We start from the raw sequence: 22231 nt of genomic DNA, 5'->3' as shown, positions 1-22231 counted from the left end.
GGTTCTGGGCTGCCAGTGCACAGTCCAACTCGGGGCTCGATCCCATGAATAGTGAGATCATGAACTGAGCCACTTAACCCTCTGAGCCACCCAAGTGCCCCTTGATTGCTTAAAAAAATTTTTTTTTAATGTTTCTTTATTTTTGAGAGAGACAGAGAGAGCCGGGGAGGGGTAGAGAGAGAGGGAGACACAGAATCCAAAGCAGGCTCCAGGCTCCGAGCTGTCAGCACAGAGCCAGACCCGGGGCTCGAACTTGTGAACTGTGAGATCATGACCTGAGCCAAAGTAGGATGCTTAACTGACTGAGCCACCCAGGGGCCCCATGATTGCTTTTTAATTCAAAATAATCTTCCTGACAAAGTGGCCCATCTTGGAGTGGCCTGCCCTTGGCCCCTACAAGTCTATGTTCCCTCTTATAAAAGAGTGGGTCTTTGAGAATGGCCTCAATGGGTAGAATGAGGTGAAAGTAGAACTGTGCAACTTTCAAGGTTAGGTCATACGGCTAGCATATGCCTGGCTCTGTCCTGGGACACTTGTCCTTGGAATCCAGTGGCCATGTTGTGAGGAAGTCCAGGCATTATGTGGGTATTTTGAACTGTATATCATTCATATTCCAAATATATATAAATATATATATATTCCAAATATATAAATATTCCAAAAATATATACATATGCATGTACATATACATACAATATATGTATACGTATGTAGAAATTTAGATCTCTGTTGGCATGACTCATTAATGACCTGATCCTACAAATATTTTGGAGGTCCTCCCATGTGCCAGGCAGAGTGCAAGGTGATAAGTATACAGTAGTGAACAAGTCAGGCCATCAGCTGACTTTAGAAGAGGTAGACATCAGGAAGACAGACATCAGAGAGGTAAGCCCATTGGTCTAGAATCACACGCTGCAGTAAGTGCATTGAAGGGAGAGCACCCAGTGCTGGGAGAGAGGGTGGTGGGGTTGGGATAGGGCCTGATTTAGAAAAGGAAGCCAGGAAACGCCCCTCTAAAGAAGGGATCCTGGGGCGCCTGGGTGGCGCAGTCGGTTAAGCGTCCGACTACAGCCAGGTCACGATCTCGCGGTCCTTGAGTTCGAGCCCCGCATCAGGCTCTGGGCTGATGGCTCGGAGCCTGGAGCCTGTTTCCGATTCTGTGTCTCCCTCTCTCTCTGCCCCTCCCCCGTTCATGCTCTGTCTCTCTCTGTCCCAGAAATAAATAAAAACGTTGAAAAAAAAAATTTAAAAAAAAATAAAGAAGGGATCCTTAGGCTGAGTAGGAACTGGCCGAGTTTCTGGTTATTTATCGCTGCAGTTATATCTATCCCAAAGCTTGCATGCTTGAAACAACCACCATTTTATTATTTCCTACAAATGTTGCAGTCCCAAATTCAGGCAGGCTTGGACTGGGAGGTTAAAGCAGTCACAGACCTACCTAGATTCATGGGCAGGGCCCAGGGACCCCACCTCTCCATGAGAGGAGTGTCAGAATTTTCAGCCAGCTCTAACCCAGCACACCAGGGGATGCACCGTGGGGTGTGGTGAGAGAAGGAGGAGAGAAAAGGCCAGAAGTAAGGTTCTGCCAAGCCTTGAAAGTTATGTTAAGGGTTTTGCATTTTCTTTTCCGTACAATATGAAGCCACAGATGAGTTTTAAGGAAGGAAATGAGCTGTTCCCTGTGCTTCTGAAGCTTATTGTTTATAGCTTCTGTGTCTGTTATTACACTCATTTCATTGACTTAGTTTGGCAGAGATTGGGATACCTTTGTATTCTGCTCACTGCAAACTCTCAGTGAAATAAATGTGAAATACATAAATGAATTAGTTAAATAATTGATCGTGGAAAACAGCGGTAATTGTAGGTCATTGGTTTAGTGATTCTCAAACTTTAAAATGTGTCTGTGAATCTCTGGGGGATGTTATTTATTAAAATTTTTTTTTAAACGTTTATTTATTTTTGAGACAGAGAGAGACAGAGCATGAATGGGGGAGGGGCAGAGAGAGAGGGAGACACAGAATCGGAAGCAGGCTCCAGCCTCTGGGCCATCAGCCCAGAGCCCGACGCGGGGCTCGAACTCACAGACCGCGAGATCGTGACCTGAGCTGAAGTCAGACGCTTAACCGACTGAGCCACCCAGGTGCCCCTGGGGGATGTTATTTATATTTAGGTTCTGATTCAGTAGGTCTGGGTGACCTGAAATTCTGCATTTCCAACAGGTTCCTGTGCTAAAGTGCACGCTTTGAGTGGTGAGTGCCTAGAAATCATTGTATGTCAGAACAATTTCAGTTGAAAGGAGATAATGGGATGCGGGCACCAGACAAGCAGAGGTGAGATGATGTCATGCAGGTCCAGAATCTTCTTCCTGTCTCCTTGCCCTGCTAATCCTTCTCACCAGCTTCACCTTCACCCTCAGGCCCCTCCTGGCCTCTGATGGCTGCTGCATTTCCAAGGAATCACTTCTGGATACTACAATGTCCAGAAAGAGAAAGATACTGTATTTATGAAACATTATCTGTTTATGTATTTTCCAGAAGTTTCCCGGAAGCCTTTTCCTAATGTCTCTGTGGCCAGAATTGGGTTACATACTCAACAGTAAATCAGTGGTGGGCAAGAGGACAGAAGTTTCCATGACCAGCATAGACTAACCAGCATCTACTGCTGGAAGTGGGGATCTGGGGATCAGGGACTGGGGAGAAGCCTGATCAAAGCTGGGAGGTGGGAGTACACAACCAGAAATGTCCACTACACTATAATATGCACTTTGGTGAACTGTGCAGAGAACCTACATCTTATATCGATATCGATATCTATATATCTATGTTTGTGTCTATCTTTACATATGAAATAGGGACATTGCCAAATTTACCTAAGGAAAAACAAATAAGGATTTTTTTAATTAAAAATTAAAAAAACTAGGGGCACCTGGGTGGCTTGGTCGGTTAAGCATCCGACTTTGGCTCAGGTCATGATCTCACGGTCCGTGAGTTCGAGCCCCTCGTCGGGCTCTGTGCTGACCGCTCAGAGCCTGGAGCCTGTTTCGGATTCTGTGTCTCCCTCTCTCTCTGTCCCTCCCCCGTTCATGCTCTGTCTGTCTCAAAAATAAATAAACGTTAAAAAATAAAATAAAATAAAAAATTTAAAAAACTAAGGATTTTAATGGGTCTTACCCAAGACCCACTAAAAAGTATATGGAAACAAGCATTTGATGATTTAAGCTGGAGTAGAAAGGTCTGGGACTGTGGGAAACACAGTACTTGTTCTAAAATCTACAACTTTGTTGGGGCAACAAAACAGAAAGAACTAAAACAACCTACCGTATAAGCAGATAGATTTTTTTCATCCACTTGGCCAACAGTTACTGGATAATCACCATAAACAAAGATCTGTGTCAAGGGCTGTGGGAGATCCAAAGATAAGGCACAGTCCCCTCCTGATAAGAATTTCACAGTTTAAGACACACAAGTAGTAAGAGGTGCAACATATAAAAAGATAAGTGCCAAAAAAGATGATAGAAGAAAGTGTGTGGGAACCCGGAGGAAGGAAACAGTCCTTCTGGTTCAGAGGGCTTCAAGGAGGGTAGAAAATATACCATCGCTAGCACCAGTCTTGAAAGATGGGCAGATTTTTAACCAGTGATGATGGCAGTGGGGGAGGGATTGGAAAATAGGATGATGGGAAAAGTAAATATTCCCAGTGTGAGTGTGCGTGGGGGAGGCGGGGACCACATAGAGCACAACAAGTGATGTGGGTGTGGGAAAGGCAGGTATTCTTATTGGATTCCTGCTATAATTTCTTATCGACATGAAGCCATAAATAATATCACGCAAGTGTCAAGTCATATAATGAAAAAACGAGACAAGGACAACTCCTGGGAAGAGAGAAGCCCAAGCTGTCTGTGTATGGAATAATGTCCATGGGTGGGCAGGGTGAGTAGACAGGGCGGGAGGTCTAGGGGGGGCAGGTCCAGCTTCATGGTGTATAACTCCTAAATACCAGTATCAGAACACAAACAGTTTCTTCAGTGAGTAAGTTGCAACAACAACAAAAAGAAATGGAGGGAGAACATGTTGGTTAAAAGACACCTAAAGACATATCAGTCTGTTGTAACGTGTGGGTTTTATTCGAATTCTGATTCAGAGTGGCAACTCTAAACACGACATGTAAGTCATTTGTGGAACTATTGAGTATTGGGTAAGTGAAGATGTTAAATCACTGTAACTTATTAAGGTACTGGCATTGTGGTTGTACTCTTTTTTTTTTTTTAAGAATTTTTATCTTTTGGAGGTATATTCTGAAATATTTATGGATGAAATGATGCCTGAGATTTTCAAAAGAATACAGGGAATAGGGGGAAGGTATAGAGGAAACAAAGACTGGCCGTGATTTGATCATTGTTACAGATGGGTGTTGAGCTTCATCATACTATTTGCCTACCTTCGTATATGTTTGAAATTTACCATAACAGAAAACGGAAAACAAAATATATTGAAGAATTAAGTGATTGGGTGAATGAATGTCTGGCGGGAAGCTCCACCCACTGAGCTCAGGAGGCCCCGCCCCTTGGGAGGCCAGCCGCTCTCCGCCATCTGCTCTCGCAGGATTCCAGTTTATACTTTTTTATACTTTTATGACTTTCCCATTTCCCTTCGGAAATCCATTGCCCTCGCACCTCCTAAGTCGTTCTCTCTGTTCTTGCCCAGGCCGCACAGACTGCTTCGAGTCCCCAGAAGTCACCAGCGGCCTCCGGAGCTCGAGCGCCTGCCGCCCGTATCCGCCCCGCCCCCACGTCCCTGGAGAGTTTGGTCGCTTCCGGCCGCCGACCCTGGGAGCGCGTCCTAGTTGTCATGGCGACGGTGGCTGGCGCCGGCGCCGGCCGAATCCCGCCCCGGAACCACCTCCTGTGTGAGCGGCCTGGGACCTGGGGGTAGGGGTGCCCCCTTGGCCGCCGCTGAGCTGCTGAGGCTGCCTGAACCGCGGGCAGGTGGTCAGAGGAGAGGTCGGACCTAAAGGGTTAAGTGGGGATGTGGGTAGTGCATGGGGCTGGGGTCGACCCCTACCCCTAGCTGGAGATGGAGTGAAGGGGCGCTGAGGGGGAGCAGGCGTCTGGCTAGGATGAGAGGGCCTGCGGGTAGAGGATGGGGCCAGGAGACCAAGAATGGGGCTGTGTGAAAAGAGACAAGTTCACCCTGGAGTGAGTGAACTGGAATAGGAGAGCTCTCCTGAAAACGGTTTAGGCATTGTTCCTGCCTGAAGTACAGGCGAGGAATTTGAGGGGCCCCAAGGAGAGGCGGCTGGAAAGTGAACTTTGAGGCAGGTGTTGAAGGGATGAAAGGGAACGGAGCAGGTGAGGTAGAGGCTGTGCTGAGGAGTAGGGAATCTTCAGAGATGTTGGGGCTGGGGGTAAGGGGAAAGGAGAAATTTTCAGAAAATGATTGGTAAACACCTGCTTCAGTATAGTCACTGTATTTTGCTTGCTGTTGTGGACTCCGGAGAATCTAAAGCTATGAGTCTTCTCCAGAAAAAAAAAAAAAAAAAAAAAAAGCAAGCACATAAAGATCCAGACCGGATTTTACATTCAGTCTCAGAGGCATCACAGAGCAGCCCCCCCCCCCCCACCCAAGCTTGCTTGTCCAAGGACCCCCAGTTTAGAGACTTAGCTGTAGAAGATACCAAGATGCCTAGGCTTGTACATGGCAATAAATCATTCATACCTCATGAGTAGTAGAGGCAGTAGTTGTAAAGTATGTTGAAGGGTGTTGGGGTCAGTGTGGCCTTTATGAAGAGGGTGGAACTTAAAATGAATGCTAAGGAAAAGCAAGTCTGACAAAGGGTCAACATGAACTGGGATCCTAGGTCTTGGGACAGAGCCCCTAGGAATGCACCCCCTGGTGGTGGAGGGGGCCTATTGGCTACCCTGTCTCCTTTTCACGCCAGAGAGGGGCCCAGGAAGGTGGTTCAAAAATGCCAGTGTCTTATAAATAGTGTCTCCAAATGTTAAAGGGTTTCATGGTCACATGCAGCTAAGAAACTGATTTGGAGAAATCTCAGAAGAGGCCTGTTTAACTATTTACTTCAACATTTTCTGATTTTTTTGATTGTGAGTGCCTTTATTTTTCCCTTCAGGAGTCCAAAGCATCTCAGGACTACAGTTTGGGAAAAGCTCTTGAAAATTAAGGGCCACCGAAGGGTTTTGAGCGACGGCAGGAGATTGGGGTGTGATATGTGATGCCAGATTAATGGGACAGCCCTGTGTGGGAATGGAGTGGCCGGCAAAGGCAGGGAGGCAGGGAGGGCCTGGGCCACAGTTAACCGCACAGTCACAGAGGTACGTTTGTTAAAGATTGAGAAAAAAAAAAAAATGTGCGTGGTTTCTCATACTGCTACTGTTTTCTTCCCAGGAAGTGACCTTTGGCTCTAAAAAGGAGACTCAATTTTTCATGATAAAATGGCAGTGGTGAAAACCCCCAGCAGAGAACTAAACAGTGCCAAAGAACCATTTACTAACGTATCTCCCCTCCTTTTGAGGAGCCTCGTGGAGGAGCCTAAGAAAAGAACTCCAGTACCTAATCACCTTCTAGAATCAAGTAAGTTGGAATCTAATCAAGTAAGTTGGATCGCAGAGGATCCAAAGTCCAGAAAGCACAAAGAAATTTTTGGTGCTGATCTCTCTATATTGTCTTATAGGCTTACAATAGGTTTTATTATTAAGAACAATGGTTCTATTTAGGCCCATCCACTCACGTGATAGGTCCTTGTGGTGTACATGAGTCACCAAGTTCTGCTGCTCCCACTTCCTCAAATATCTTACCTATCTGTCCCCACTGCCTCAGCAGGTCACTAGGATATTGTAGTGCTCTCCTCCTTCCGACCTTCACACCCCGTCAGTTTCCTTTGTGGAATCACGGCTGTCCCTGCCCCTGTTCTGCTCAGATGCTCTCAGCGGTTCCCTTGCATACAGAATAGAGCTGCGATTCTTTCCCTTGGCATTTGGCCTCCTCTGCTGTGGATGTGAACTTGCCTACTCGGCCCCGCCCCCCAGGCCTACCATGCTCTGTACCTCTCACCCCCAGCTGCAGCCACACCATTACTCCTGCTCCTTCAAGACCACATGCACTTAATACCCCCTTGCTTTTTTCCGTGCACATCTCTCCCATTCCATGTACGTGGAAAGCCTGGTAGATCCTCTAGTGATTATGTAGAAGACTAATCATTCGGCCTACGTTATTCTCACTCATTCTGCACAACATCAGCGTTCTGTTTTCATTTTACTGTTGGGAAAGCTGACAATCAGAGAGGTCAAACGAATTCCCCAAGGCGGCACAGCTGAGTGGGGAGGTGGTGTTCAGTCGTTGTAGCCCAATGTCCAGCTCTCTACCATCACACTAGCTGGCTTCCAATTCATCTTGCAAGGCCCATCACAAATGCTGGAAATGCAGTAATTTGGTGTGGCTCTTTCATTACCGTAGAACTTATTGAATGCAGATTAATATCCTCAACTATTTCTGGGGGTATTAGCAGAGCAATGCCTATTTTACACCTGTTTGTGGCTCTAAAAACAAAAGCAAAATATCCAGCATCTAAAAAATTTACCAAATAAGGGTGCCTGGGTGGCTCAGTCGGTGAGGCTTCTGACTCTTGATTTTAGCTCAGGCCATGATCTCATGGTCAGTTGGGAGATCAAGCCCCATGTTGGGCTCCAAGGTGAGCGTGGAGCCTGCCTGGGATTCTCTCTCCCCTTCTCTCCCTGCCCATCCCTCGTGCTCATGTGCGTGTGCTCTCTCTCTCTCTCTCTCTCTCAAAAATAAATAAATAAACTTGAAAAAATGTTTTTCAAATGGGGCACCTGGCTGGCTCACTCAGAGGAGCGTGCGAATCTTGATCTCAGGGTCGTGAATTCGAGCCCCACCTTGGGTATAGAGATTACTTAAAAATAAAATCTTTTAAAAATTACCAAATAATGTTCATTTTAATACTTAAAAAAATGATCAGGTAACCGATAGAGATCATCTATCCCCAGAAAGACCATCCTTACCCCATTCCAGCCCTTCACTTTGGCCAAAGCTGATGACAGTGTTCAGCTCACCTGGTGAGGAGCAAGAACACCAACCATTTCACACTCACTCTAGATGTTTACAAGAATCACACTGGGCTAAGGAGCGGGGTAGGGGATCTGTGGCTCACAGGGTGTGGATATAGCCAAAGGTGAAAAGTCACCGTTGGTGAGAAATTGGATGGTGCATTCGTATTGAAGGAGGCAGTCTAGCAGCTGGAATCAGACCTGGGCTTGATTTTCAACTACCAGCCGTGGGCAAGTTGCTTAATCTTGTTGAGCCTCAGCTCCTTCATCTGCACAATGGAAATAATACCTGCTGCGCAGGGTTGGAGTGAGGATTACGAACAAATGCCTGACATCAGCGCTAAAGGCACAGAGACAATGGGGTAGTGGGTTCCCAGTGACTCCTACACATCTCAGTTCCTGCCTGAATGAAGAGCTGGGAAAAGTTGTGTAGACCTGGATGCTTTTTTTTTTTTTTTAATATATTTTATTGTCAAGTTGGCTAACATACAGAGCATACAGTGTGCGCTTGTTTTCGGGAGTAGATTCCCGTGATTCATCGCTTACATACAACACCCGGTGCTCGTCCCAACAAGTGCCCTCCTCAATGCCCATCACCCATTTCCCCTCCCCCCCCTTCATCCCCATCAACCCTCAGTTTGTTCTCTGTATTTAAGAGTCTCTTATGGTTTGCCTCCCTCCCTCTCTGTAATTCTTTTTTTCCCCTCCCCTTCCCCCGTGGTCTTCTGTTAAGTTTCTCAGGTTCCACATAGGAATGAAAACATATGGTATCTGTCTTTCTCTGCCTGACTTATTTCACTTAGCATAATACCCTCCAGTTCCATCCACGTTGCTATAAATGGCCAGATTTCATTCTTTTTCATTGCCAAGTAGTATTCCATTGCATACGTAAACCACATCTTCTTTATCCACTCATCAGTTAATGGACATTTAGGCTCTTTCCATAATTTGGCTATTGTTGAAAGTACTGCTATAAACATTGGGGTACATGTGCCCCTATGCATCATCACTCCTGTATCCTTTGGATAAATTCCTAGCAGTGCTATTGCTGGGTCATAGGGTAGTTCTACTTTTAATTTTTTTTTGAGGAACCTCCACACGGTTTTCCAGAGTGGCTGCACCAGGTTGCATTCCCACCAACAGTCCAAGAGGGTTCCCGTTTCTCCACATCCTCGCCAGCATCTGTTGTTTCCTGAGTTGTTCATTTTAGCCACTCTGACCGGCGTGAGGTGGTATCTGTGTGGTTTTGATTTGTATTTCCCTGATGATGAGTGACGTTGAGTATGTTTTCATGTGTCTGTTGGCCATCTAGATGTCTTCTTTGAAACAGTGACACTTTTTTTTTTTTAATTTTTATTTATTTTGAGAAAGAGCTAGAGAGCAAGCGGGGGAGGAGCAGAGAGAGGGAATCCCAAGCAGGCTCCACACTGTCAGCGCAGAACCCAACGTGGGGCTGGAACTCACAAACTGTGAGATCATGACCTGAGCCCAAATCAACAGTTAGACACTTAAGGGACTGAGCCTGTACCCTTTTGTAAAAGAGATCAGCTGTTTTAACCTTGTTCTCAAAACTGAAAAAAAGAAAAGAAAAGAAATGAAAAGAAAAGAAAAGAAAAGACATTCACATTATAGTAATAGCAGTTGGAGACTTTTCTGTCCAGAGCGATAATTATTCAGAGCTTTACAATTATTCTATCACATTGTAATTCTATCCAGAGGAAATGAAATAATAACAGTTAAACACACATTAGAAAACTAACACTTGGTGTTTGGATATTCATCGCATGCTAGGTAATCTTGGTGTTATACGGAGCAGCAAAGATAAGGCGCGTGCTTTTTACAAGCTCGCATTTTATTTTGAAGACTTGCACAAAACGTGAAGAGCAGATTATTTCACTAAGTGGTCAACGGTACATGTGAATTTGTATTGTGATGATAACATCTCCCAAACAATGTGTAAAAATAAGGAGAAGCAGTACAGTTCATTTGGAATAGATCATTAATCTGGTTCACATCTGTATCCTCTGTCTGAAACTTTCATAGGCTTAAAATATCCTAAAGAGAGCCCACCTTAACAGGATCTTCTTTTATTTAAGATTTTCTGGGGCGCCTGGGTGGCGCAGTCGGTTAAGCGTCCGACTTCAGCCAGGTCACGATCTCGCGGTCCAGGAGTTCGAGCCCCGTGTCAGGCTCTGGGCTGATGGCTCGGAGCCTGGAGCCTGTTTCCGATTCTGTGTCTCCCTCTCTCTCTGCCCCTCCCCTGTTCATGCTCTGTCTCTCTCTGTCCCAAAAATAAATAAACGTTGAAAAAAAAAATTTAAAAAAAAAAAAAAAGATTTTCTTTTATGTCTCATCTCCTGATGTATTTATTTACATTGCTTTTATAGAGGTTTATGCAAAACTTCTGAATAATACGGTCATACAGGCAAAACCTGGCGTAGTGCATTTTGGAGGCTATCAAGTAGAAGAACAACACCAACAGATTCTGGTAGGTATTTTTTAAGTGGGATAACTAATCATAGTAATGACATGACGTGAATGGTCTGCATCTATCTTATTCATTTAAAGAGCAGCATAATCTGCAGAAGCACGAATGTCAATTGGGCCAGAAAGATGGTTCTAGGATGAGAAATTTTAAAATTGTACCAGTGTCCTTGGACAAGCTACTTTCTCCCGCCAAAGGCTCCTCTCCTCACGGCATTCTTTTCGAATGGGTGTCATTGCTAACTGGCTCTTAGGGGCTAGGAGCTGGGTGCCCTGTGCCTCCCATGATTCAATTTCGTCTTTACACTCGCTCTGTGGAGGTTGTACTATTACTCTCAGTCTATAGATGAGGAAACCAGGATTCCAGGAGGTTAAATAGTTGGCTCAAGAACACACAGCTAGGAAGTGATAGAGACCGACTTTGACTTTTCGGCTGCCTTCCTCTAAACCAGTGCCTGCTTGCTCCAAGCCTACACCACCAGGGAAAGGGGTATCCCTTTCCTAAGAGGCTCTGGTGAGGGTTCTGTTCCACCTGTTCAGGTCTGATGCCCATGCCTAATGCATCCATTCTGACCAGAGAGATTCTAGCTGGGTCTGGTGGCAAGGGTCAGCTCCACTGGACAGGCTCCAGAAGGGACAGTTGAAAGGACGGACTTCAGTCCACCACAGAACTTCGTGGGTGCCCTTCATTGATGGCATGTTCAAACTGGGGCAGGCTCTGGGTGGCCACAGCATCCCTAACTTCTATGCTTCTAGGGACCTGAACATTTAAGTCACCTCTACAACCTCAATGACCTCACATCGACCCCCTAAAGTCACACTGAGCAGGACATCTCAGAACTACTCCCACTGGGTTCTGGATCTGAGCCACAATGGCATCTGCACATGTGTTGGGAGTGGGGCAGAGGTGGGCTCTCTTCACTAGGGCCCTCTGAGACTCTGGCTTTGTACACGATGTTCCCCCCCTCTGGCTCTGTCACCAGATGCCTCAAGAGTCTCTACTTTTAAATTTTTTTTTTTTCAATGTTTATTTATTTTTGGGACAGAGAGAGACAGAGCATGAACGGGGGAGGAGCAGAGAGAGAGGGAGACACAGAATCGGAAACAGGCTCCAGGCTCTGAGCCATCAGCCCAGAGCCCGACGCGGGGCTCGAACTCACGGACCGCGAGATCGTGACCTGGCTGAAGTCGGACGCTTAACCGACTGCGCCACCCAGGCGCCCCAAGAGTCTCTACTTTTAGACGTGATGCATTCTTAGAAGCCATGTCTTAGAGTGGGTCATTTTAAGAAAGAACTCCAAGTATTGTGTTGGATTGCTCAGGGCAAGGAGAAGAACCTGACACACGGCCAAGCCGTCAGGAAGTGAAGTCAGGTTTCTATCAGGCAGTCCCCAACAAACAACGCCATTTCCGTGAGTCCTCGTGCCTCAAAGTGGGTAGAGAGAATGAATCCGGAGAGAAATCTGTTAGGTGCCAAGTGTTTCCCCTCGGAAAAAGGGTTAGAATTTAGAATGGTGAATAGGAAATCCCCCCCCAACCCCAACTAATGAGGACACATTTCTTAGAACACAGCATCAAAGACCCAGGTTAATAATTGATTTTGAAGCTTACTTTTCCTGATATTAGGTTTGCTGCCTCAACGGTGGTAGGGTAGAATTAAAATAACTATCTTTCAGAGTTCCTCGCTGTTTATAATAATTAATGAATAAACAATTCACTCCCCACCCCCCCCCCCCCAGCACCCTCACTCTCCTTATTCCTTCACCCAGTCTACCTTTACCCCAGGCGCCCACTAATCTGCTTTCCACTGGTATAGATTTAACTACTCTGGACATTTCATATAAGTGGAATCATATAACATGTAGTCTTGTGTGACTGGCTTCTGTCATTTGGCCTAATGTTTCCCCAGGCTCATCCGACTTGTGGCATCTATCAGTACTTCCTTCCTTTCCATGACTGAATACTGTTCCATTGTATGCCTGTACCATATTTTGTTCAGCCATTCATCCGATGGACGTCTGGGTTTCAACTTTGAGCCTACTATGAATAGCACTCTTAGGGACACTTGTGTACGTGTTTTTGCGTGGACTTATTTTCAGTCCTCCTGGATGTATACCAAGGAGTAGAATTGTTGGGTTATATGGTGTGTTAGTTTTCTGTGGCTGCTCTAACAAATAACCACAAACTGAGGATCTTAGGAAGCCAGAGATTTATTCTGGAGGTCAGAGTCCGAAATCAAGGTGTCGGCAGAGCTGTGCTCCCTCCAGAGGTTCTTGGGGAGAATGTCGTTTCGCCTCCAGCAGCTTTTGGCAAGTGTTGCTTGGCTTGTGGCTACAGGACTCCACTCTCTGCCTCTGCCTTCCCATGGCCCTCTCTGACTCTCTGTCTTCTCTTCTCGTACACAGACAGGTTATTGGACTGAGGCCTACCTGGGTAATTCAGGATGATTGAATCTCAAGGTCCTTAATAACACCCACAATGATCCTTTTGTCAGATCAGGTCACATTCACAGGCTCCAGGTGTTAGGATATGAACATGCCTTCCTGAGGCCACCGTTCAACTCACTACTTTATTTGTATTTTTGTGTATTTGCACATTTTACTAGCATCTCCCTAATGACTAATGATGTTGAAGATATTTAGGCCAGGATGGTCATGATTTAAAAAAAAATCTTGTGGGGGCGTCTGGCTGGCTCAGTTGGTAAAGCAGGGGACTCTTTTTTTTTTATTGTTTATTTATTTATTTTTGAGGGGAATGGAGGGGCAGAGAGAGAAAGAGATTGAGAATCTCGAGTAGGCTCCACACTGTCAGTGGAGAACCCAACGTGGGGCTTGAACTCACGGACCGTGAGATCATGACCTGAGCTGACGTCAAGAGTCGGAGGCTTAACTGACTGAGCTACCCAGGCACCGCAGAACATGTGACTCTTGATCTTGGGGTTATAAGTTTGAGCCCCACACTGGGTGTAGAGATTACTTAAAAAAGAAAGTTTTGTTTCTTAAAAACAAAAAGATAAGCATGAGGAGGAGAAGCCACTTGATATAGCCCAGAAAGAAAGAGAAGTGGGAAAAGGATATTCAGGGCATAAAGGAAGACGTTGAGAGGTTCAGGGTCCATGCTGCATATTTGGATACTAGCGTGCAATCTGGTTTACCTAGACTGTAGGGTTTGGGGAGGGAGGTAAAAGCTTCATTCTGTTGAAGAATAGAAATCATCTCTTTTGTACAAACAGGAATAGATACATGTGAAAAATGATTTCATCTTAATAGCCTTCTGGGAGATCTTGGGAGAGCCAAGCCTCCTGTTTCCACCGGCAGAGTTAAGCGGAAGCCTAAAGCAATTACCTTGAGATTCTTGCCAAACACGGGGAAAATCCAGCTCTGTTTTTATCTTGGTGTTGCTACAGGAAACTATGCAAATTTCCCAAGAATGGAATGATTGAATGTGGGTTTAAAACCACAATAAATTGTTCATTAACATTTGAGATTGATCCAGATCTGGTTAAAGGATTGAAAGCATTTCGCTTGGATTCATATTGAGATCAATGCTTCAACTTACTTCAAAATCGGAAATAGTGTTTCTCAAAACAAAGACCTCTTAAATTCTTTTTACCCCCTTGGAAGAAAGATTTTGTTTGGGAAACTATATTTATTAAATAAATCATTACTCCATTTTCTCATGAGACAAGCAGTGTTGCCGTGGCCAGCCCAAAACAAAGTTGTTAGCCTATACAGACTTATCTTACATAAATTAACAGTTGCTTCAGGCTTTCTGAAATAATAGTCTTAGTTTTCAATTCCCTATTGCAGCCTTTAAGATCCTCCCCACCCCCCTGCAATGTATAGCCAAAAAATACATCTTTTATGATCATAAATGAGATCTATGTTGTTTAATTATTTAAGAAATTAATTCAGTATTTTCTTCTTGCTATTTTTTTTTTCATTTGACAATGCAGATATTATCTCCTGAGTTCCAAAGCATAGGCTTCACCTACAAATGAGTAGTGGGCATGTTTGAATTTGCTCTGCCACACTCAGGTTGGAGGAAGCATCAGGTTTCTACTTTTTTTTTAAACGCTTATTTATTTATTTTGAGAGAGAGACCCAGAGCGCGAGTAGGGCAGGGGTAGAGACAGAGAGGGAGAGAGAATCCCAAGCAGGCTCCACTCTGTCAGTGCAGAGCCTGATAGGGGGCTTGATCCCACGAACCGCGAGATCATGACCTGAGCTGAAATCAAGAGTCAGACGCTCAACCGACCGAGCCACCCAGGCGCCCGCCCCTTCTGTATTTTTTACAATCAAGTTGTGGCTGGGCCCTCACCCACAGGTGCTGGCCGCATCTCCAGTCTCGGGAGAGCCAGCTTCTGTCTCCTCCCATTCAGGAAGACTGGAACAGCTGAGCCACCTCAGGAGCTTTGAGGACAGACCTCTCTATAGCCCGTGATCCTGCTGATCGCAAACTGACCTAAGTCCATGAAGTTATGTCTCATTGCCAGGTGCATATTGATAATCTGACCCCGATGGGAGATGGGAGCCACCGGTCCCCTCCCAGCAGCCTCGCTACCGGGTTTATCTGCTGCAATGCAAACAGGCCCAAGAAGAAATTGTGCCACACATAAGACACTTACTAGCAAGCAGGCAAAAAGGAATTTCCATACTCGCAGTCTGCAGGAAGGCCCAGCCATTAGCTCCTTGCAAGGAAGCTTTGCGGGCAGCAGATGCAGGAGCATCTGTGGGTAAGATTGGCCACCCTTCCGACGGGCTAACAACATGTTTTGTGCTGTGCAAAACGCAAGACCTAAAGGAGTCCTGGGTCTTTGGAGGTCACTGTAAAGGACACTGGGCTCTGGGCTCACCAGGTTCTCCTGTGCCTTTCGTTTAAGAGCGGGAATGCCTGTATGATGTTCCCAGTTAGTACGTATACCCTGAACATCCCTTATGCTTATATTGAAGACCCTCTAGTGTCAGTTTAGGTGAACAGGATTGAAATGCTTTTAGTAGCCACCTCTGGAGTATGGACTCTGGGTTAGGATCTTGCAGTGTGCACTAAGTACTCCTAGAGTGCAGATTACTGATTTCTTCTAAGAAATACACACCTGGGATACACAGTAAAAGCAGTCCCTACCACCCTTGTTTGTTGCCCTATCCTCATACTGGATTTTTTTTTTTAATTTTTTTTTTTTCAACGTTTATTTATTTATTTGGGACAGAGAGAGACAGAGCATGAACGGGGGAGGGGCAGAGAGAGAGGGAGACACAGAATCGGAAACAGGCTCCAGGCTCTGAGCCATCAGCCCAGAGCCTGACGCGGGGCTCGAACTCACGGACCGCGAGATCGTGACCTGACTGAAGTCGGACGCTTAACCGACTGCGCCACCCAGGCGCCCCATGGATTTTTTTTTTTTAAGTGACAGACAATATAAACTACCTCTACTCCCAATTCTTGGACTCCAACGCGAGGGCTTCCCTGGATGACAAGCATGGGCATAGAGTTCATTTTTTTTTTTTTAATGTTTGTTTATTTTTGAGTGAATGTAAGCAGGGGAGGGGCAGAGAGAGGGGGATAGCGGATCCCAAGTGGGCTTTGCTCTGACAGCAGTGAGCCCGACATGGGGCTCAAACTCATGAACTGCAAGATCGTGACGTGAGCCTAAGTCAGATGCTCAACCCGCTGAGCCACCCAGGCGCCACAGGGTGCCGAGTTCTTTGTCAAGGCTTCCAGGTCCTGGGGCTGCATGGCTACCTCTCCACCTCCAGGCAGGTCCCACCACCCCAGGGTTCTGGGTGTGATGAACACAGGCCCCAGGCATCCTGGGTCCCAGCATACCTGTCCCCTCAATCTCTGTTGAAAGACCCCCTCTCAAGAGCAGGGCCCCAGGAGCCCACACCTTCACCAAAACTGCCCCTCTGCAGGCTCCTTGGAGGTCAGGAGTGGCCTGGAGAACCTTTTTTGTTTTTTGTTTTTTTAAGGCTTTTAGTATATTAAAAAAAAAAGAAAAGATATGCCAAAACACAGGGTCACTTTAGGCATGTTCAGAGGTGACAAAAAAGAACTTTTAACAAATGCAAACACTACTGTAACGTCATCAGGAAGTAATATCTGAATTTTAATTTAGGGCTTCAGTGTTGGACAATGGGCCCCGTGACAGGCCCAGCCTCTGGCCTGGACTTTGGAAACCAAACTCCTCTTAACTGTTCCTTGCCCAGGTGAAGCCCAAACCCCCAGATTCCAAAGTTCTTGGTCCCATCTCAAGCAGAAGGAGGAAAGACACCTGTACTTGGAGACTGAGTTAATTTGCCCATCATATTGTCCTACCTCATCGGCAGAGAATTCCCGACCTGGACTTCTTTCCCATTTGCCCCAGGGATGGATTGGAGGCTGTCCTAGCCACAGGCCTTTTTCCTGATTTTTTTGACCACCTAAGTGTTGCTGGGCCCCCAGCACCAGTGGCATGTAATTCCAGAAACTGTGGGAGATGACCGGGTGGCTGGCTTCTTAGTTGAGTCACAGGCCTAAATGGAGTTGTGAAAATTCCTTAATGAAAGGCAACCTGGTTCTGAGAGGAGTCGGGTGGCCAGCAGGGGGAGCTCTCACTCCCCCACCACTCTGCAATTGCACACCCAATAGGAAGAGATGTACCTTAGGTACTATGCTACTATCTCAGCAGGAAAAAGGAAGGTTTTCCTCCTGCCCTAGCAACAGCCCAGCCAATGAGAGACCGGCACAGCTCGGCCAGTGAAAAACTCCTATACTTCAGACTCCCGTGGAGTTTACCCCAATGGACTTTTTGTTTATAACAGCTCTCCCCCTTTCCCCCTTTCCTCTATAAGAGAGCAGTCCTCTCCTTTAGTCTGGGCACTTGTGTATGGGTTTTTCAGTAGCCTGCACGTCCTGGTTTGCAGCTCTCTGCTGTTTCTGAATAAACCCATTTTTGCTGGCAAGATGACTGGCAGGTTTGGTTTTGTTTTTTAAATTTTTGTTTATTTATGGGAGATTGCAAGCAGGGGAGGAGCAGAGAGGAGGGGACAGAGGATCCAAAGCGGGTTCTGCTGACAGGCTGACAGCAGCGAGCCTGATGTAGGGCTTGAACTCACAAACGGTAAGATCATGACCTGAGCCAAAGTCAGACGCTCAACTGACTGAGCCACCAGGCATCCCCCGGCAGTTTTGTTTTTGAGGTTAACAGAGTTCAACAAAAAGCACACAAGGTAACTGGTCAGGACTGGGTGGGGAGGAGGGGTATGTGCCCAAGCAGATAGCTTCCTGGGGGCTACAGTCTCTCGTAAAGCCCCTAGTCTGGGCAGAAGGCATGTGGGTGTGCTTTATTGTCCTTTAAATGGGGTTGTGTTTATTTTATTATTCTTTAAATGGGGTGTGATGCATTTCAAATCTTTTTGAAAGTTAATAAATTCTATCTCCTCAAATCCCTTCAGGAACAAGGTAAGGTCTAAATAAATGAGGAGGTAAGTACGCAGATACATAAGACCGTGTTTTCTCTGAATGCTTCTCTGTTTCTCGCAGCATCTGGTCAGTATTTCCAATGAAGACACACATGTGCATATTTTACCCCCTCAAACCGAATACTTTCAGATCAAGTATGTGAAAAAGGTAAGTGTGGTCCGGTTACCTCTTCTCCACTGTGTTCTTTGTTAGGTTGTGGCTTTCTGGGTGGTAGGTCGGCTTGGGACGGGGCCTGTCCCCATGACAGCCTGTGTGCTCTGGGGCCTGTCCCCATGACAGCCTACTTGTCTTCTAGGAACACCACCTTGTCCCCGGCTTGTCCCTCACAATCACCATTACATTTTCTCCGGATGAGTGGCGATACTATTACGACTGCATTCGGGTTCACTGTAAGGTAAGTTTTCTTAAAATTGGTGTTTTTGGGGTAAGGGGCAGAAGGATGTCAAGACTTCCATCCTGAGGGAAGAATGAAGAAATGATACGGTAAGTGAAGTTCTCACCCAGTGCATATGTTCCTTGGGCAGTTGGCGTGAGTGGCACGAGGGTCCTTGTCCAGTGACATGGGCCCCAGGTGTGAGAGCCACAAAGAACCAGGGCAGAGCCGTGAGACATCATTTGCTGTAGGTTTCCTGCCTGCCCTGGCCTAGAAACCTCATTTATCGTGTAGCGCTAGGAGTTGATAAGGACTTTTTCAAGTAGCTTCGACATAGTCCTTTAAGTGCTAGGTTACAAAATTAGCAACACCCCTAATTTGTGATTATAAACCCCAGGGACCAGATGGTGTCCTGTGGGAAGGCCCTCAGAGGCAGCCCTGGGGGTCTGCAGGGAGGTGGGAGCCTGTGTGGCCTGACCCCAGCTGGCTGCGCCATGTGAGTCCCTGTGAGCCTCTTCTAAGACAGTGAATTCATCCCGTGGCCTCCAGCCGGAGCCCAGCTCAACGTGCTGTCAATCCCTCTCTTCAGACTGTCCCCCCCACCGCGACACTTCCCTTTGCTCTCCCACGTCTGGCTCTTGCAAGTCAAAAAGCCTTCGGGTGAACTAAATTTAATTTTTCAAAACTAAAACTGGAAGAGTATGTTTTAGTGATCAATGAGTTTCAATTTTTTTTTTCATTTTTAAAAAATTTTTGAGACATTTATTCATGTTTGAGAGAGAGAGAGAGACAGAGCACGAGTGAGGGAGGGGCACGGAGAGAAAAGGGAGACACAGAATCCGAAGCAGGCTCCAGGCCCCGAGTTGTCAGCACAGAGCCCAGCGTGGGGCCCGAACTCACGAACTGGAGAGATCATGACCTGAGCCGAAGTCAGACGCTTTAACCTACTGAGCCACCCAGGCGCCCCAGTGAGTTTCAGTTTTTAAACAGAAAATAAAAAAGCTCAACTAAAAATTAGAGTATTGCTTTCAGAAGGAGTATCTGTACCAAGAATACAAATCTCGAGGGCAGACGTACAGAGCGCCACAGCACATCTGCTGCTACTTAATGGTAGCGCTAATAATGATACCTTGCATTTATGCAGTGCTCTTAACTCTTCCAGGCCAGCACCGGCTTTCATTCTTAAACATACCTTTAGGGGCGCCTGGGTGGCTCAGTCGGTTAAGCGTCCGACTTCAGCTCAGGCCACGATCTCACGGTCCGTGAGTTCGAGCCCCGCGTCAGGCTCTGGGCTGACGGCTCAGAGTCTGGAGCCTGTTTTGGATTCTGTGTCTCCCTCTCTCTCTGCCCCTCCCCCGTTCATGCTCTGTCTCTCTCTGTCTCAAAAATAAATAAACGTTAAAAAAAAATTAAAAAAAAAATACCTTTAAAGTGAAGGCGAAATTATTCCCATTTTGCAAAGGAAGAATCGAGGCCTGGAGAGGTTAACGGTCTTGTTCAAGGTCATACGTTAGGCAGGGCCGGAAGTAGATGTGCCCTATACCAGTTCATTGTTTACTGTTCGGTGCCATCTGGATCAGCTGCTGCCATCATGGTTTCTGTTCCTCTCAGGCTACTGCCGATTGTGTTTTCTTCTAATTTTCTGAAATAGAAGCTGACAGATTACTGTCTTTGTGTCTACACAAAGGCATCATCTCCCCTGGGTAATAGTGAATATCGCTTCAATGAAATGTGCTTAGAATCGCCTACATTTTGGTTATAGCTAAGAAAGCTCAGTATGTCTGGGGCGCCTGGGTGGCGCAGTCGGTTAAGCGTCCGACTTCAGCCAGGTCACGATCTTGCGGTCCGGGAGTTCGAGCCCCGCGTCAGGCTCTGGGCTGATGGCTCAGAGCCTGGAGCCTGTTTCTGATTCTGTGTCTCCCTCTCTCTCTGCCCCTCCCCCGTTCATGCTCTGTCTCTCTCTGTCCCAAAAATAAATAAACTTTGAAAAAAAAAATCTTTAAAAAAAAAATAAAAAAAAAAAAGAAAGCTCAGTATGTCTAATGTTCTGCTTAAGCAATCAGCTTTCTTAAGGAAATATTTTTAATGATAGAAGACAACATAAGCAATAAAGTGCCTACAAGTTCACCTTTGAAAATTATAGCCTCCAGTATGATAAACTTGACTTTTTTTTCCCATTAATTTTAGGGAGATGACACTTTGCTCATTCCTATCCATGCCTATCCTGTCATGAACACACTGGACTTTCCCTCATTTATAAATCTATCAGATGTTCTCCTTGGTGAAAGGTGAGTTACCAAGATGACCTACCAAAATGTCACAGGTCATGAAAAGTTAAGAGATACGCATAACAGAAACTGAGATTTGTATTTTTCCTAGGTTTGTATTTTTCTAGCTGAGTCAGCCTGGACTTAATAGTCGGAAAGGTAAAACAAAAACAAAAGCCCATGTCACAATATCGTGAGCAAGGAAGGGAATTTATGGGTCCATTTAACTGAAAGCTGCAAGGTGGATCTTCAGGCATGGCTGGTTCTAGGTGTTTAAATTAGCTTTCAGGAGCCTGCCTCTCTCCATTTCTTGGTTCTGCTTCCCTCTCTGCAGGCTTCTTTCACAAGAGGCTTCCCCTTCACAGGGGTAAGAAAGCTGCCAGAAGCTTTAAACACTGTTGGCAACAGGGGTTGGAGGGACTGGAGGGGTTGGGGGTGTTCAAGCAAAAGTCCCAGGATTGAGTCTTATCGGACCAACTTGGATCTTGTGCCCATCCGTTAACCAAACTCTGCTTTGGGTGGGAAAGCGAAAAGAACAGAAAGTTACTGTCCAAGCCACGTCTCAGATTCCTCGACCCTGTCTTATTGGGAAAATAGTCTCCCGTGTCATGTACCTGTTGTTGTTTTTTTCCAGTAAATATTCATTAAATATTTACTACGCATACCTAAATATCTCTACCTGTCCCTAGAGATATAAAATGATGGATACTGAGCTGTTAGATAAAGCTATATAATGGCCATGGCAGTTGTTATTACTTCTATACTGGTTGGGAAATATATACCGTCCTGAGCTCCCGTCCCTCCATCCCAGCTGCCTGGCCCCTTTCCTGCCCTCCGTGCCACTTTTGAATGATTCAGCAACTAAGTTGTTGATACCTGGCAATTTGGGGGTCGGGGGGAGACATCTGCGGGACATGGCCTCAGCCTTATAGCCACTCTACTTGAGTGCTGCCCAGAAGTCCCGATTGATTGACACTTTGAATATCACCCATGGCAAAAAGGTAAATCAACAAAGGTTCTGATTCTGAATGTCTCAGAGTCTAATGGGGATAGAATCTTGGCATCGGTTAATTACATCGATCGCTAAGTGCTGTATGTATTAGAGACACATTGGGGGTCCTATATAGGCCCAGAAGATGAAGCTGACTGGAGAAATGGGAGTGATTACTCCTCACTTCTCTGGGGGTGACATCTGGTTGTCCTAAGAGGACTCCATAGGGTGGTAGAATATGAGGATGGCATTTGAGGCCGGGAAATAGCACGTACAAAGGCATGGTGGCAGCAGAGAGCCTGGACTATATCTTATAGGTGATTTAGCCACTGGAGGGTGTTAATTCACCCAGTAGCTGGCAGATACTAGATGTCTCTTGCTATAGGTCCAGATGGTGAACAAAGACTGGGCTTCAGCATGCTTTGGGGGTGAAAGCGAGTTCAAGTGCCTGCAGCAGCACTGAGCAGGGTGCGTACAAATTGCTAATGACCAGATAGCAGGGTTAGATAGAGAGAGAGCCAGCTGAACCCTTTGGGATGAGGGACCGCTTATAGACTAATATGTATAGCTTCATG

At 46.1% G+C, this 22231-nt stretch overlaps 1 protein-coding gene across 10 annotated transcripts in view; it reads left to right on the top strand.

Moving 5' to 3' along the window:
* The first annotated feature begins 4561 nt into the window (after positions 1 to 4561).
* Positions 4562 to 22231, top strand: part of CFAP221 (cilia and flagella associated protein 221) — a 108661-nt gene continuing 90991 nt past the window's right edge. For 2 of the 10 annotated variants that reach the window (XM_086718427.1, XM_086718425.1), the window contains exons 1-6: positions 4563 to 4905; positions 6402 to 6587; positions 10468 to 10568; positions 18086 to 18172; positions 18321 to 18419; positions 20586 to 20686. In XM_086718427.1, the coding sequence (XP_086574553.1) occupies positions 6449 to 6587; positions 10468 to 10568; positions 18086 to 18172; positions 18321 to 18419; positions 20586 to 20686 (527 nt within the window). In that variant the 5' untranslated portion in view covers positions 4563 to 4905; positions 6402 to 6448. Of the gene's footprint in view, positions 5027 to 6401; positions 6588 to 10467; positions 10569 to 14977; positions 15060 to 18085; positions 18173 to 18320; positions 18420 to 20585; positions 20687 to 22231 lie in introns of those variants that run through there. The other 8 variants (XM_086718426.1, XM_086718423.1, XM_086718419.1 and 5 more) reach the window with 8 other exon arrangements.

Source organism: Puma concolor, chromosome C1, assembly GCF_028749965.1.
Source record: "Puma concolor isolate L17-30 chromosome C1, mPumCon1.1.hap2, whole genome shotgun sequence".
Lineage (NCBI taxonomy): Eukaryota > Metazoa > Chordata > Mammalia > Carnivora > Felidae > Puma > Puma concolor.
Note: the sequence above shows the minus strand (reverse complement) of the source record. Positions and strands in the feature narration are given on the sequence as shown.